A 17555-nucleotide genomic window follows, 5' to 3' on the forward strand; every position below is an offset into this window, starting at 1 on the left:
TGTGCCGAACCTGTGCTGTGATGTGGGTGCTCCCTGGGAAGGACACACGCCCCTGTGTGTCACCAGGGAGGGCGGCTAGGGATGCTGACCTCTGAGCACAGGGAGGAGCAGGACCTGCTCAGAATGGGGGTGCTGGAACGGAAGGGCCCTTCCAGCTGGTGGTTCCACCCCTTGTTTTATGGACGAGGAAACAGACCCAGAAACGGAGCTGGAGCCTGCCCAGCCAGCCGGGTTGGCTCAGCCGTCCTGGGACACCTGTCCCCTTACCGTGCTGGACCTACCTCTTGGGGCAGTCACTCCCGGGGAGAATGGGGGGTGGTGATGCCTGAAAGAGGCCAGCAGGAGGGGCTTGTGTTCATGTCCTGGGGCTGCTGTAAAGAAGCGCCACAGCCGGGGTGGCTTAAAACAACAGCGTTTACTCTCCCACAGTTCCGGAGGCTGGAAATCCGAGTTCAAGGTGTCGACAGGGCTGGTTCTCTCGGAAGCATCTTTTCCAGCTTCTGGTGGCTTCTGGCAAGACTTGGATTTTTTGGCTGTGGCAGCATCACCCCAATCTCTGCCTCTGTCTTTGCATGACTTCTTCCCCCTGTGTCCAATTTCTCTCTTTTTAAAAGGACACCAGTCATTAAATTAGGGCCCACCCTAATCCATAAGACCTCATGTGAACATGATGACATCTGCAAAGACCCTATTTCCAAATAAGTCCACCCTCACAGGTTCTGGAGGAGGCTGGCCCAGAGGATCATGGGTGCTGGTGGGCTTTGAAGTTAGAAAGGAGACGGTGCTGTGAGCTGGGGCTTCCCAGAGGCCTCTGGCTACTGGACTGACAGGCACTGGTGGCCCTGGTCACACAGCCCCTGAGGGCGAGCCTGGGACAGAGATGGGGGCAGGTGGGTAAGAAACGGGAGTGACGCTCCTTAATTGGCCACCCTGTGACCACCTGCCCGTCTGACCAGGACTTTCTCTCCATTGTTCAGGTCTCGTGGGAAGGTACTCACTGGTGAACATGCACTCAGAGAGGAATTAAAAACACATTCACAGGCCAATGATGGGTGTGCTGACCACCTACTGTGTGCTAGTTCCTGGAGGGAGAAATGTGAACAGGACTGTACTAGCTGAGTTTCTGTGCCCCAACCCCTAACGTGCACATATGCTAATGCAGGCCCACCTGCTGCACAGGCTGCCTGGAGCAGGGAGGACCCTCCACCATGGTCAGCCCCCCTCTGTCCCCCCACCTTGGTGTGCAGCCCTTGGTTTTTGAGAGAGACTTAAGTTACAGGGAGAAAATGCCTTTTTTTGGTTCACTTAGCCCTAAACTAGGTCCCGAGGAGGGTCAAACACAAGGGTTGCCCCTGTCCCCCCCACCAGCTGGCCTGGGTCTCAGCGAGGAGCTGCCAAAGCCAGAAGAAGGCCCCAGCTCCCTGCTGCGAGCCACCAAGGGGTGTTTTTCTTTTCTTCCTTCTAATAGGCGAGCATCCTGGATAAATCTACAAAAAGCCTTGTGGGTAATCTCATCTGATTTGACACGTGAAGGACTCCTCACGAGTATCTAACTAGATTTAGAGAAATTTTTGCTTGTACAGCTTGCCCAAGAGGAACAAGAGAACATACAGTTCATATGTGTTCATTTTACATCTGCTTTTACTAATTTATAGCAAGGCTTAGGAGGAACCTGCAGTTCTCATTTTGACGGGAATTTGTGATTCGATTCAGCAATTTCACTTCCAGGAATTTGACCTACAGAAACACTTGCACAGAAACACTTGCACAGGCCCGCGTGTGCAGGGGCAGCTGCTGAGACGTTATTGACCATAAGCTCCTACCGGGGCACCGACGGGGGCTCCTGAGGCTGTGTTTGGGCGCATCCGTGCACACGCGGAGTGTGGCCTCAATGGATGGGCAGTTAGAGGAAGTGGCACATGGTGGCAAAGGAGGGCTCTGAGTGCTGCGGTCCCCTCTGTGGGGCCAGAGGCCACGCCCACAAAGGCCGCATGGGGTGAGGCCCCTCCAGCATCACGTACACTAGCTAGTTGTAGAAACAAATCAGAAAACATTGGTTTCTCACAGTTCTGCAGGTTGGAAATCCAGGTCAAGGTGCCGGCAGGTCCGGTGTCTGGTGAGAACCTGCTTCCTGGTTGAGAGACGGCCATCTTCTCGCTGTGTCCTCACGTGGAGAAGGGAGGAGGGAGCCCTCTGGGATCCGTTTTACAAGGGCACTGATCCCACTTCTGAGGGTTCTGCCCTCATCACCTTCTGGCCGAATCACCTTCCCAGAGCTCCACCTCCAAATACTATCCCCTTTGGGGTTCAGGGTTTCAACATAGGAACTTTGGGGACACAAACATTTGGCCTATGGCACCACGCAATCCCACTTTGTGTCCCCAGCACAATGTGATGGCTGCTGAGCTGAACACAACAGAATGGTGAGGCTATCAGCAGGGCATGACAGATGGACTGCATTCGCCAACTATTTTGGCTACAGTTTGGATGGTATCAGTGAATTGTGCTTGTCTTCAGTTTAGTCTAAATTTTGGTCCAATTGCCTGTTAAATCTACTTCGATGATTTTCAAAGTTAATGTACTTTTAGGACGTATGTGGCGACCACTCCTAACTGTACACTTCCTATGGTTCTGGGGACAGAACCCTCAATGAGATTGAGATCCCTTCCGGCTGTCCCACAGTCCTGCAGACAGGGACATTGGCCCAAATGCACGGAGTGGAAGCGGGGTCTGAATTAACGTTATATCTCACAGAACAGCATTGGTTTCCTGTGGCTGCTGTAACAAATTGCTCCAAACTTAATGGCTTAAAACAACACAAATGTGCTGTCTTACAGTGGAGCTCGGATGTGCAAAATGGTGTCACTGGGTGCAAATCGAGGTGTTGGCAGGTTTGCCTTTCTCTGAAGGCCCTAGGAGAGAATCTCACCGTTTCCAGCTTCCAGATGCGGCCCACATTCCTTAACTCAGGCCCACACCACTCCGGCCTGTTTTCCTCATCACATCCCCTTCACCGCCCCCGCTGCCTTCCTCTCTCCCTTATGAGGACCTCAGGACAACACTGGGCCCACCTGGGTGTCCAGGACACTCGCCCCAGCTCCTGAGGCTTAATCACAGCTGCAGCTTCCCTTCTGCCACAACAAGTAGCATATTTGCATGCTGTGAGGATTAGGACGCAGACATCTTGGAGAGGCTGTTATGCTGCCGATCACAACAGCTAGTTAAAAATGGGAAGGAGAGCTGGACATGGCCCTTGTGCTGTTCTTTCCATTTCTGCAGCTGGAGTGGCAGCTAGTGATGTGCTTGGGAGGGGGAGACAGGGACACGCCTGGGCTGCTGCACACGTCACTGTGCTTGGAGCTGAGATTCAACCTGAAAACAGCTCCGCAGTTTGCTATTGGGTTGTCGGAAAAGTCATGACGTATTTTGTTCTTGTTTTTCAAAGGTCATTTATTTATACAAAGAACAAAGATCAATCAATGATATATTGCTGATTTTGTTCCATAACCTTTTGCCATCTTTTGGTGAGCTTCGTAATTCCTCGTTCATAGAAGGACCTGTCTTTATTTGCAAAAAACTGAACAAGGTGCTGATTTACAACCTCATCTGAATTGAACATTATACCATGCAAGGAGTTTTGAAGAGAGCGAAACAAATGGAAGTCTGATGGTGCAAGGTCAGGCGAGTATCGTGGGTGTGGCAACACATCCCATCCAAGCTCCAATAATTTTTGATGGGTGATCAAACTTGTGTGTGGTCTTGCGTTGTCGCAATGGAACACAACTACTTTACAATTAACAAACTCCGGACATTTCTGGATGATGGATTCGTTCAAACCGTCCAATTGCCGACAGTACACATTCGAATTGATTGTTTGGTTCCTTGGGAGGAGCTCGAAAAACACGACACCTTTAAAATCCCACCACACTGAGAGTATAACCTTCCTCTGATGAACGTCTGCTTTCGATGTCCTTTGAGGCGAATCATCACGTCGGGACCAAGACTGTTTGTGCACCTCATTGTTGTAAACACTCCACTTCTCGTCACCAGTTATCAGTCGCTTCAAAAAACGATAGTTTTCCTCACGTTTAATGAGCATATCGCAGATGTATATACACGCCGTCAAATGAACTTCTTTGAGTTCATGCGGAACCCAAATATCAAGCTTGCTTACGTATTCCAGTTTCTTCAGGTGGTCGTGAACGCTTGAATGATGGATGTTCAATGTTTCTGCAATCTCTCGTGTCATGTAATGTGGGTTTGACTCGATCAATGTCTTTATTTTGTCGTCATCCACCTCGGTGGGCCTCCCTGACTGAGGAGTGTCATTGAGATCAAAATCACCAGCATGGAATTTCATGAACCATCGTTGGCACTGATGTTCTTGTACAGCATTGTCACCGTAAACTTGATGCAACTTTTCACAAGCTTGATGCGCGTTCTTCCCTTTATGGAAGTAAAACAGTAAAATATAGCAAAAATGCACAGTTTGGTCTTCCATCTTCAACTTGTTGTAAAATCTCCAAAACTCAACCAAATCGCTCAATTTTTTTTTAGAATAAAGCTAGAACTGTCAGCTGTCAAATGACATAGGAATAACATAGATGTGAATGACTCTAGTGCCATCTGTTGCAAACATGCGTCATGACTTTTCCGACGACCCAATAGTTGGAGTAACTTTGGCCACAGCCATCCCTGAGGGGGGGGGGCACCTTCTCAGCCCCCAGGTGACCTTTGTCCCACCTCCTGGGGGGTCTCCAGGTGTCCACATTCACCCTGATCCAGCCTACCATCGTAAGGTTTTTAAAAATTGTGGTAAAATACACATAACATAAAATTTGGTGTTTATGCCTTTTTAAGTGTCCACAGTCTGTGGCACTAAGCACATTTACATTGCTGCTGGTGTGGCACTTTCCGAGGGCTGTGGTGGGGTCAGCAGTGGGCTGTCCACGCAGCCTGCTGGCCTCACGGAGAGTCAGGGCACAGACTTAGCTGGGCACATTTCCACTGACCCTCAACAATGCCCAGTGACCTACCCAGCACGGATTTGTGGGTGAGCCTTGCTGGGCCGTGGGGTGGAAAGTCGGGGGTGCGGGGCTTTGTGCCTGTGCGGGCAGGCTGCTAGCGTCCTGGGAATCCTGCAGATAAAGCAAATACTGGCCTTTGTGTGAAGAGGGCCCACATTCAGCTCACGCCAGCAGAATGCAAAACCTCTGGACCGGCTTAAGCCTCAGAAACAATGCGGAGTGGATGGCACGTCTGGGAGCATCGTCCTCAAGGCCACGTTTCCTGCCCACCCAGGGCTTTGCGAGGGCTTGATGGAAAATTCCTGACAGGCCCCTATCTGTTTAGATTGTGGAGAAAGATGATCTCAGGGGTTGTGGCTCACACTTCCCAAACAAACACACCACACAGAGACTCACACAGACGTACGTACACAGCGCACACAGTGACACATACAGACACACAGATGCATAGACACACAGAGACTCAACCAGCCAGGGACCTACCTGCCTTGACAGCCACACCCGTCCCTCTGGTCCCTTCACCCCAAGATCCTGTCTTGAGCCGGTACTCAAGTCCACCGCCCATCATCCCATAGCTTCGTCGACCCCTCGGGGAGCCCTCCTCTGTCTGTCTCAGGTTCACGGGCCTGCGTGGTCCTGAACCCTCTGGGACGAAGGATCCATGCAGGCAGCAGTGTCCCTCCAATGTGTGGGTGGACCCTGTGCTTCGCATGGAGGTGTCTCAAATAGACGGGATCACCTCCAGATTCAATTTCTTTTTCTGAATTTAGGAAAGACATACTTTTTTCTTTGATTTTTAGGAAATTTACCTGTTTTCTCTTCAACCTGCAATGCCTATCAGACACCCTGTGCTGAAGGAGACGCGCTGGGTTGCAGGCGCCCCGAGTCGGGTCAGGGGCCACTGTGCCTTTGCAGCCAGGGCAGCTCTAGGCCTCTGGGCCTTGGTCTCCTTGGGGCAGCAGTGGGGTGGTCATAGCAGAGGCTCCTTGGGAGCGTGAGGATTAACCGTCTGCCCACACGGAACCCCTCGGCCTCACAGAGCCCCAGGCCCGGTACCTCACAGTCACCTTCAGGTCTCCCCAGTCGCCTGCCCCATTCACCCCTTGGCAGGGGCAGCTGGCTTTGCAGGCTCCTCCCCACTGCAGGCCAGCTTACCTGCCTCTCAGGCCAGAGCGGTAGGGGTTGGCCTCAGGGCCAGCCACGCTCTCTCCGAGTCTACGTCTGGTGCACAGGTGGAGGGTGACGGCTACTCTCCAGGAAACCGGGACTGGGAGCTGTGGACAGGGCCCAGGACATGGCGAGTGAAGATGGCGACACGAGGGCCAAGGCTGGCTGTGTCCACATAGTCCTTGGGGAGGAGTGTAGCTCAGAGGCAGTGGGTGGTAGTGGCGGCCGGGGCGACCCCGTGACTGAGTGACCACCACCTTCCTCACGCAGAAGACTTCGGTCCCTGATCGTCTCCCTCCCCTGCTCACCTTGGGCCTGGTCCTCCCCCCGACCCCACCCCACCCCACCCCCGGGTGGGAGCTCCAATGCGCCCCTGCCTTTGCCCCACATAGGCCTGGCCCAGAAGTCAGAGATACACACGGCGCACTTCCTCGGTTCCCTCGCCTGCCCTGGAGGTGGCCCTAGGGTCAGCTCCATGGCCTTACATGTGCCATGGCTTGGGCCGGGTGTGAAGACCTCTACTGGTGTCTCCAGGCCAGGCCAGGGGTTCAGAACCATCAGAGCACAGCCTGTCCTGGCCACTAGGGACTGGCACGAAGCAGGAGTCCAAGGCCCGGCGGGTGACAGGGCCTGGGATGGCCAGACTCACCTCTCAGCATGAAGGCAGCAGGCTCTTGGCACTGATCTGAGGCTGGGGCGTCTGCCACGGAGAGGACAGGTGGCCAAGCCTGGCGCTTGGCAGCCAGGACCCAGCCTCCCAGCCTCCGGTGTGTCCTCAGCCGGGCCCACCTCTCCACAGCTCCTGAGGGCACTGGGAATTTGTGGCTCCGTCTTGTATCACACTTATCTTTTCGTTGGCTCCCAGGACCCTAAGAAATAGCACCATGGGGAACACTCACCACGTCCTCTGAGACAGCCTTTAATAAATACCCAGGATTTGGGAGGAGTATGGGCATTTCCCTCTACTTTCATATTTTTATTGTCCAAATTCTGAACAATGTGTCACTTTTATAATAAAAGTGTTATTTAAAATAAAAATCGCAGGTTCCAAAGGTCCTATCCATCCTCTTTTAAAACCTTAGTTCACAAAGACCTTCTTGCAAAAACTTCTCATCCAAGTCTGCTTTTCCATTTGGGAATAAGAAACAGGAGAAACGGGGGCCGCCTGCAGCAAGGGACATTCACAGAGCTGTGTGGTCCTCAGAGTTCAAGCCCATACAGAAGGTCAAGGGCTCGGGGCCAGAGCCTGCTCCAGGAGGGTCTACAGAGGCAGCCCTGCCCTTGGAGGCAGAGGAAGCATGTGACACCTCCCTCCCTCATCCTGCAGCGTGGACTCCTTCCTTGGGTCACGCAGCTCTGTCCATTCTCGTATGATTGCAAGAAGCTCGGGCTGCCAGCAAGTAGCTGGGAGGAACCCAAGGCCGGTCATGTACCTCGTGTATTTGACACCCAGACCAGGTCACCGACCCCTTTTTAAACACTCCCTCCTCTATAGGACAAAATTATTTCCTGTATAATCATGCAAAACCAAAATCCTGTTTTTTTAAAACAAACAATTAACAATGAAAAAGAAGAACACATTCCAATCTTAAAGATATTCGAATTCAGTGAAATAGTTCACACATGAACTAACATTTGTACTGAAACGCTACACCTCACAGTTTGCACTCGGTTTCACAGTTTTACATTTTAAACACCCAATAACAGCGCCAGGAAGTCACATGGAATTATAGAACTGAAATAACTCAGCTCTGAGTCTTCACATGGGCTGTCATCATCGATTTGAAACCTGTTTAAGCACAGAACTACACCTAACCCCGAAGGAGGGAGGGCCGGGACGGCCCCTGTGAGCCTGACCAGTTCCCGGCCTTTGGAACCTCCTGCAGAGCCAGTGCCCAGAGCCGAGCCTGCCAGGGTTGGCTGGCTGTGTAACCAGGACTTCTCTGGACCACTCCACGTAGCTGGTGTTTACAAAAGGACGAGAAGGAAAACTGCCAACTTGAAGAGTACGTAAATGTAGTCGTTCATCATCACTCGTGCATTTCGTGTTGGCGAATTTGCTTACGACGTTAACCTGTGCAGGCTGCTGTAGCACAAACAGACGGGCTGGTTTCAACAACGTGAGTTTATTCTCTCAAAGCCTGGAGGCCGGAGTCTGAGACCCAGGTGTCCCAGGGCTGGTTCCTCCTGCGGCCGCTCCTGGGCGTGCAGACGCCCTCTGCTCCCTGTGTCCTCACGTGGTCATCCCTCTGTGTGTCTGTGTCCTGATCTCCTCTTCTCAGAAGGACACCAGTTCTACTAGAGTAGGGCCCACCCTAGTGACCTCATTTCACCTTAATCACCTCTTTAAAGGACCCATCTCTGAATATGGTTACATTCTGGGGTACTGGGGGTTAGGACGTCAACATATGAATTTTTTTGGGACTCAGTTCAGTCTATAACACCTACTCTCTAAAATTTATTTGTGACCCCAAATCAACACTCAGCCCTTTCACGGTCGTTCCCCGACCAGCGTGGCAGAGAGGTGAGAAATCTGAACCACCTCACAGGGACGATCGAGCCACGGGGGGACGAGTGGAGGTCTGCTTTCCCTGTAAGCCGGCGTCCTTTCCGTGGCCTATTTAGTGCCACATTTCCCCCTTTCTGTGTTTATTGTTGTTGGTGGTGGTGATTTCACTGTTCATATGCCCCCCAGTGTAATGCTGAAATGCCATCCTATACCCTCAGCACAAGGAGGCTGTGATGTGCCCCATGGAGCAAACACGTGTGTTAGCACTGCTTTGTTCAGCTGGGAGCGAGTGCTGTTGGCTGTGAGTTCAGTGTTAATGGATCAACAACAGCAGTTAACTTAGGTGTCTTTAAACAGAAACACACATCAAACATCTTGTTTATTGATTAGTTGACACAACTGTTGTGACCAGAGGCTTATGGGGACCTGACCCTGTAGTTCTCTTGGGAGCGATGGTCTGTATTTCCTAATTCAGGGGCCACAGAAACTTCATAGAATAGACCTACCAACAATAAGGAAAATGGACTATATTATTTATATTTCGATTGCTAAGAACTTAGATTAACAAGGAGGAGTATTTTGCAGGGGCATTATTCAGAGCCAACAGTGCCTGGGGATAATGAAGGGTACGCAGACCTTTGGTTGTTTTTACGATTATTTTGAGTCTCTGCGGACACCACATCCCTTAGTGCGTGCATGTGTGGCCGAGTTCCTTTCCCCACCTGTGGCACAGTGTGGCTTTGAAGTGGCATCTTCAACGTGAATTCAAGGACGAATGCAGACCCAGAGCAAAAGGGTTTTCTCAGAATCCAGGCTGGTGAGGGGCTGGCTGTGTGGAGGTGGGTTCCAGGTTCTGGGTTCTGTGGCCCCATAACTCCCCATCCTGCATCTGGCTCTGTTTTCTGCAGAATGCTCCTTACCACCTGTTGTGGCACGTTTTTGTCTCTACCCACTAGGATGACAGCTCCACGGGAGTAGGGACTTTGCTTCAAACTGTGTGTGATCACTGAAGGAAGACACTTTTTAATGCAGCAAACTCTGGAGCAAAGTGAGCAACAGGTTTGGCCTATAGGAGAGGTCAGTGACCCTGGAGATGAAATGGGACAGCCTCAGACACCTGGCCGAGATGGAAGTTGAATTGAATGAGGTCATGGGTTTGAGTAATGTGAGCTGCTGTGGACCGCTACTGGCTGGCCTTGCTGGAAGCCGCGGGTCACTCCAGTTACCAGGAGGTATCATGAGGGAGGGCACATTTCGTCACAGGCGTCCTTCCCTGTGGCCTGAGGAATAATGGCCTCCTGTGTCCTACTGTATTTCCCCATGTATAAGACACACCCTTTTCCAAAAATTTGGGGTCTAAAAACTGGGTGCGTCTTATACCGTGGTTGTAGGGTTTTTTTTTACTTGCATTTCCCGCTTTTTTTGCGCTTGTTTTTGTGCTCGTTGTAGATTTTTTTTTTACTTGCATTTCCCGCTTTTTTCACGCTTGTTTTTGGGCTCATTGTTGTAGTTTTTTTGCTTGCATTTCCCGCTTTTTTCACGCTTGTTTTTGCGCTCATTGTTGTAGATTTTTTTACTTGCATTTCCCGCTTTTTTCACGCTTGTTTTTGGGCTCATTGTTGTAGATTTTTTTACTTGCATTTCCCGCTTTTTCGCGCTTGTTGTCTTGGCGCTCATTGTTTCACACTTGTTACTGGTATATTACGGTAGGTTACGTTTTGCCACGTTCTACCCAGAAATGGCTCAGAAAAGATTTTTGTACAGTGTTGAATTCAAGTTAAAAGTGATCCAGTTTGCAAAAGTGAATGGAAATCGTACTGCAGAACGTAAGTTTGGTCCTCCTCCAACTGAGAAAACAATTCGAGACTGGCTACGGGAAGAAGAAACCCTCCTGAAAACGCCACGGCAGAAGAAGGCCATGAGATGGTTCAGCATGAGGCAAGAAGAATTGCTGATGGAAAAGAATTTACGTAATACATTTTCTTTCAAATTTCGGGCCCCAAAATTAAGGTGCATCTTACACATGGGAGTGTCTTATACATGGGGAAATATGGTAATTCCAGAGCCTGTGAGTGTTTCCTTACGTGGCAATGGGCCAATGAGGTTCCTTCATGCAGCAGGCCTTAAGGGGGCGCGGTGGTCCTGGGTTGTGCGGCTGGGCCCGATAATCACAGGGCGCTTATAAGAGGGGGGCAGGAGGATGTGACGTGACAAAGACTCCACCCACCCATGCTGCCTTTGAAGGTGGAGGAAAAGAACGCGAGTCGAGGGACACAGGAGGCTTCTGGAAGCTGGAAAGGCAGGAATGGACTTTTCCCTGGGGCCCCCAGAAGGAACCAACTTGATGACCCTTCAATTTGAGCCCAGTGAGACCCATTTTGGATTTCTGACCTCTAAACTGCAAGTTAATACATCTCGGGTTTGAATGGTAGCCGAGGGCCCTGTGGCCATCTGCTCCCCTTGTCCAGGGGCCGCACGGTCCGGTGTGCAGCCTCACAACTGGCTCACTCTGCAGGCTACCCCTGCAGGCCTGGCCAGCTCTGTGGCAGGTGCCATCATGCCCCATGGAGGCCTCTGCTTCCGCCAGCCCACAGCACATGGGGTCCCAAACCCAAGAGGGGGCAGGCATGAAAGGGGTGTGGGTGAGAGCCTGGGCACCCCTGCGAGCCTGAAGGGCCTTGGCAGACCCTCAGCTACCCTGAGCCGGGTAGCCCATAGGATGAGGTGGTGCCCAGCCCCAGGTTAGCACCTCAGCATTGGTCCCTGCCTGCAGCCCCAGCCTGTTTGAATGACCACATGGGGACCAGGTGTAGGGTAAGGCAAACAAGGCGTTCTCGCCGGTGCCAAATCTCAGGGGACACCAAAAATATGCAGTCATCAGGATAAATCTTCTCTTAATGCAATGTTGTTAAAATAAAAATGAATGCAAAAAAATCTGTGATGAAAAAAATATCAAAATAAACACGGATCAGCATTGCTGACTTTTCTTCTGTCTCAAGCTCCAGGGTGGCTCTGCCCAGCGCCGGCCACACGCCTGGCCCTCCTGGACCCTCTCCACGGAGGACCCAGCCAGCCGGACACACGTGCCCCTTCCCCCCTGTTCCCTGAGCCCAGGAGCAGGCTGCCAGCACTGCACAGCCAGCCACAATCCAGCCCGCACCTTGGCTCCCATGTTGAGCCCCAGCCTGGGTGGGAGGCCTGCACTGAAGTCCCCTCCCTTCCTCCAAGCCTAGTGACCTGGGCACATGGGTTAAACATCCTTTCCTGGTCTATGAACTGGGGGATGTTGGGACCTGGCATCTAAGGTGGCATTTCCAGATTGTCCAGGGCCCTTTACCACCTGGCCTGTGCTAGGTACGCAGCAGGTGCTCGGAAATGCAGGAGGAAGGGTTTGTTACCGAGTGCGGCTGGTTAGGGAAAGGTGTCAGGGACGCTGTGAAATACCCACTTTTAATACTGATTCTATCTTAGATGTGTCACATACAACTTTGCTTAAATACTGGATAAATGTGCAGTTTACTGACAGGCTAAGTCCAAGGCTGGAGATGAATTTGCAAAGACCCCTGGGTGATCTGAGGGTGCATGTACTCAGCGAGCCTGATATGAACTGGGGAGGAATGAAGATGAATAAGAAACTTCTCTGTTTGCCTTGCGCATTAAAAGAAGTGAGCTTATTGTAAAGGTGTGGGGACGGCTTTTTCCTACGCTGTGGGTGCATGTCAGTAGACTGCCCAGAGGCCAAGCTGCTGGAAAACGTCGAAAGCCTAAAAACTCTGGGAATGTGTGCTGAGCGATACCTGAACAGGGACCCAGAGAGAGGGGCCAAAAAGGAGCCAGGACTTGCGGATAGCAGTGACCCCACGGACGAGCCGCAGGCCCGACAGGGGCGCCTGGTTAGAGGACCACACCGCCGTCGTGCCCAGGAGGGGACCACATTCACAGGGATGACACCAGGGTGAGCCCAGGGGCGGGTTCTGTGTTTGTAAATCCGAACCTGCCTGCCTGTCTGGACACACAGAGACCCTGCCACCGTGCTGGAATGACGGGGCTTTTTATTGCTTAGCATGGTCTGTCTTTCCCAGGATTTTTACAAATACGCAGCATTTTTATTATCAGGAAAAGTAATAGAGGTAATTCTGTTCTGAAAAACAGTGCGCCCCCACTTAGCAGCTGTGGGTTTGGGGACCACTTGCCTAGCCTCTCTGTGCCTCCGTTTCCTCGCCTGTGACACGAGTGTGAGTGCCTACTGGTAGGGCGGCCATGGGGTCACCCAGGACCACGTAGGCAGAGAGCTGGCCCCATCTCTGCACACACCTGGAACGTGAGTCTTCACTGTCCCCCAGGCGAGTGGGGACAGAGCCACGCAGAGGGACGCTCGTGTGGCGTCCAGCGCTTTGTGCTGGTCAGTGCCTGGGGCTGAGAGTGGCGGGCGCTCAGCCCGGGTCACTTTTCTGCTGACTGGGCAGCCTCCCTCATGAGCTCACGCTTTCCAGACAAATCCCCTAATGCCTGCATTTTGCCCGAGGCGTATATAGGGAGGGCCCACACCCAGCTCCCCACCACACTGCCCAGAGGCCCCTGCCTGAGCCCCACCAGCCGGGATCCCCGCAGTGCCCGCCATGGACATCACCATCCAGCAGCCCTGGTTCAAACGCGCGCTGGGCCCCTTCTACCCCAGCCGGCTGTTCGACCAGTTTTTCGGCGAAGGCTTCTTTGAGTACGACCTGCTGCCCTTCCTGTCGTCCACCATCAGCCCCCACTACCGCCAGTCCCTCTTCCGCACGGTGCTGGACTCCGGCATCTCGGAGGTAAGGCCGGCTGATCAGGGGCAGGGCCGGGCGTGGCTGGAGGGCCAGCGCGGTTTCTGAGGGCCGGCCCGTGCTCCGGGCTCTCGTCTTGTTCGCAGAGCGGATGGTGATGGTGCGGGGCCACCTTCCCCTCGCCCCAATTCCTCCGCCTCCACACGCAGAGGCCCCCGTGCCTCCGGGGAGGGGTTGGGAGAGGGAGCCTGCCCCAGCCCGACTGCTGTCTTTTCCTCCCATCAGCTCATGACCCATATGTGGTTTGTTATGCACCAACCACATCCTGGAAACCCCAAGAGCAACCCCACCAAGGCAAGTTCAATGGCAGACACGAACTGTATACCAGCAGCCGTCATCTTCCCTTCCAGCAGGAGGCCTGGGTGGGGGGCGTGCTGCCAGCGGTCCCGAGAGGAGGGCCTCCGACCTGAGCCGCAGAGAGTGGGTGGTCCCACGTCTGCCCAGGTGCCCAAGGCCAGGCCCAAAGGGGAAGGCGACGAGGGCCAGCGGCCTTTCCTCCCGGAGCTGAGACTGACCCCGGGTCCAGAGTTTTGGAGGGGCGAGCTCTCCTCCACGGCCTAAAAACACGCCTGGCCAGGGCTGACACAGCGCCAGTCCCCTCCAGGGGCCGCAAGGGCCTAGGCAAATGTTCGGAGCAAGTGAAGAGAGGAGAGGCCGGGTGAGCACTTTCTGCGCAGCTGGTAGCAGCAACGAGGGCTGCCGGGCACGGCCAGTCGATGTGAAGAGACGGGCCCCGGCTGTTGGTGGAGAGACGAGGAAGCCAGGGCAGCAGGCTTAGTCCAGTGAGGTCCAGCCAGCCAGCCAGCCAACCCCCAACCAATGAGCCACCCTATAACCAACCCCTAAGGAGCCAACCCTTAACCAGCCAGTCAACCAACACTGACCAACTAGCCAACCTATAAGCAACCAGCCAGCCAGCCCCTAACCAGCCAGCCAACCCTAACCAAATAGCCAACCTGTAGCCAACCAGCCAGCCAACCTATCACCAACCCTAATGAGCCAACCAACCCACAACCAGCCACCCAACCATAAGCAGCCGTTTAACACATAGCCAGTTCCCCAACCTATAACCAGCCAGTCAAGCCATCACCAACCAGGCATCAGCAGACAGCACTGCCTTGAATCCCCAGGTTCTGGATGTCAGCAGAGTGTCCACACAGCCCCGAGTCAGGGGCCCCTGGGACTCTGTGATGAAGGAGAGGTTTGGGCGGTGACCACAGGTTCTGTTCAGTTTCTGTCCTCCACACTGGCCCTCTGGCCTGCCCCGCAGGGACTACGGCAAGCTCCCTCGCTCCCTGAGCCGTGGCCCCGAGAGACCCACATGAGCATATGGGTTTCAGGTCCGATCCGACCGTGACAAGTTTGTCATCTTCCTGGACGTGAAACACTTCTCTCCAGAGGACCTGACTGTGAAGGTGCAGGAGGACTTCGTGGAGATCCATGGCAAGCACAGCGAGAGGCAGGTGAGGGACGGCTGCTCTCCTGGTCCCCTCAGCCAGTGAGAGGACCCAGGGGCCTCTCCTGGAGGGGGCGCCCCGTCCACTTAAGCATAGCTGCCTCCCAGTGACGGGGGGGGGGGCTCCTGAGTCCTCTGCAGGCCTGGGCAGCATGGTGAATGGCTGGGCTGTCCGTGGCTTCACCCAGGTGGCCTGCATGACAGGTGGGGATTAGGGACGAGCCCCGGAAACGCCGAGAGCCAAGGTGGCAAGCTCCGAGCCCACACTGGTTGTCACATGAACGCTGCTTTGGCGGGTGGGCTGTGACGACAGCGTAGCTGGCATTATGGACACTCCAAACACTTTGGGTGTGTTGACATGTTCATCTGTCAGTGGCCCTTTGCGACCAACACCCCCATTATCTCGAGTTGGCAGGTGGCATGGCCAGGCTCAGGTACCACAGCTGGGACAAGGTGGGTGGGGGTGTGAGGAGCCTGGGCACTGGAGCCGGGAGGAGGGTCTCAGGCAGAGCTGAGAAGAGCCCACGGCTTGTGGCTGGCATGTGACATTCCCATGCGGAGGACGGGGTGAGGGGACTAAGGGTGTGATGCTGGCAGAGTCTGAGCTTCTGACCAGACACCAGGGGTTTCTTCAATGGTTGGAGGAGTCACTGGTGTCAGTGTTGGGGTGGGGTGGGGGTGGGAGACTCCGTGTCTGTGCCCTGCCATCTGGTGGCTACCGCGATAGAAGCCACGTGACTGATTAGTCAGCTCAGCCCAGACACTCCCCAGTCTCGGCCTTGCCACCTGGAGGAGGGATCGGCCCAGGGACTGAATCTGGACACTTCAGGCGTGCGTGCTCTTGGGCTCAGGTGCGGCTCCTGACCCCCTTAGATGGATCGCAGGAACCCTCACTGAAGCTTGAGTGGTCTGTGGGGTCACAGGTAAAGGGTAACCCTGACCCAGGGCCAGGAACAGCACCATTCATGAGATTTCAGAGTAAAATTAGACTGAAGGGCCAACTCCACAGCCCAGTGGCCCCGGGCAGGCAGAGGGCTGAGGAGGGAGGCAGCGGCGGGAGGCCAGCTGGTAAAGCCCTGACAGGCCCCAGCCCTCCCCGCTCACCTGCCCTGGGAGAGCACCGTGGGCTTGACCCTGTTGTCCAGGGCGCCCTTCTGCACGCAGGGGGCCTCCCGCTGCCGTGGCGCCTCTGACGGTGCCCTCCCCTGCCCCGCCCAGGATGACCACGGCTACATCTCCCGCGAGTTTCACCGCCGCTACCGCCTGCCTTCCAACGTGGACCAGGCGGCACTCTCCTGCTCCCTGTCTGCCGACGGCATGCTGACCTTCTCTGGCCCCAAGGTCCCGTCTGGCATGGACGCCGGCCACAGTGAGCGAACCATCCCCGTGTCACGGGAGGAGAAGCCCAGCTCTGCGTCCTCGTCCTAAGCTCTGCCCGGCCCCGGCTGCCACCCACTGCTGCCCCCTGCAACCAATCCATGGGGCGGGGGGCGGGGGGGGGGCTGGAAAGTGATGCATTTGTCTTCCTTCGCTTTCTGCTTTCCCATTTCCTTTTCTTCTTCTCCGAGGGAGTGAGGGTTGAGAGTAGCCTGGAGGGCTTTGGGCCTCGGCCTGAGGTGCTGCGACCTCAGGGTGACCTGATCCCAGCACCAGCCAGCTGGTGGGAGCGACGGCCACCGCAGCTCCTCGAGGCAGCTGCCTCGTGCTCCCGGGGGACGCAGGCTGGTCTCAGCTAACGGTGAGGTCAGCAGAAGAACACGCCTGCTGAGCCATCCCTGGGTGACCCCTGGGTATTTAGGGCCAGCCAGGTGCATCTGACCCTCAGCAGTGGGCGCCTGCCTCAGGGCCGAGCCCGGCCTGCCCGCGTGTCTGCGGTGCCCTGAGGTCCGTGCGTCCGGGCCTTCGGCGGCCTGCTTCTCTCAGACCACCCCCCCTCCACCTTCCTCTCTGTAGCGCTGCTCCTGGGCCGTCTGGTCACCCATGAGAATGCAGTCCGTGGCAGTCAATAAAGAACAAGTGACACAAGCAACTTGCTGTCTGGTGACCGTGCTGTCTCCATCGGGGACGTCTGGAGAGCAGTGGGAAAGGGGCGACGCGACTCTAGTGGGGGTGCAGCGGGGGGGACACTAAGGTCTGCCTGTCCCTGTCCCGTCTCTAAGTGATCGGGTCGCTTCTTCCTTCCCAGTCCAAGTGCCTCTCTCGACCAGGCTTCGCAGGAAGGAGAGGGTTTTCGGGGGATGGAGAGGCCGGGGAAGTGGAGGGAGACCACCGGGCTCCCTCCTCCAGCCCTGCGTGGGGACCAGGGTGCCAGACGCCACCTCAGCCCGGGCCTCCCTCGGGGAGCTTCTCCCCCTTGGGGCTACGCTTTGAGGCTTTGAGGGTCCTGCCCCATGGGTGCCTGAGGGATGAGGAGTGGCCGTCCAGTGTGGTCAGAGCGTGTCCACCTCTGTTTGGCACCGTGCCCTGACTCCCCAGGTGGCAGGCATCCCCTCACTCCGCCTCCCCCTCTGTGAGGACCCTCAGGGGCTGGGAGACCAGGGCTGACTGTCCCCCACCAAGAGCAGAGGACTTGCTGG

General features: G+C 54.8%; 1 protein-coding gene across 5 annotated transcripts; it reads left to right on the forward strand.

Moving 5' to 3' along the window:
* The first annotated feature begins 13253 nt into the window (after positions 1–13253).
* Positions 13254–17016, forward strand: CRYAA (crystallin alpha A). 5 transcript variants are annotated; one of them, XM_019665992.1, is made up of 5 exons: positions 13254–13511; positions 13749–13817; positions 14864–14986; positions 15831–15902; positions 16198–17016. In XM_019665992.1, exons 1-5 carry the CDS (start codon positions 13323–13325, stop codon positions 16405–16407), a joined length of 663 nt encoding a protein of 220 aa, XP_019521537.1. In that variant the 5' UTR covers positions 13254–13322; the 3' UTR covers positions 16408–17016. The 5 variants fall into 5 exon arrangements, with proteins under 5 accessions (XP_019521537.1, XP_019521540.1, XP_019521539.1 ...); XM_019665995.1 differs by lacking the exon at positions 15831–15902 and having other exon boundaries at positions 13255–13511; positions 16198–17015; XM_019665994.1 differs by lacking the exon at positions 13749–13817 and having other exon boundaries at positions 13255–13511; positions 16198–17015.
* Positions 17017–17555: the final 539 nt, after the last annotated feature.

Source organism: Hipposideros armiger, unplaced genomic scaffold, assembly GCF_001890085.2.
Source record: "Hipposideros armiger isolate ML-2016 unplaced genomic scaffold, ASM189008v1 scaffold_458, whole genome shotgun sequence".
Classification (NCBI taxonomy): Eukaryota; Metazoa; Chordata; class Mammalia; order Chiroptera; family Hipposideridae; genus Hipposideros; species Hipposideros armiger.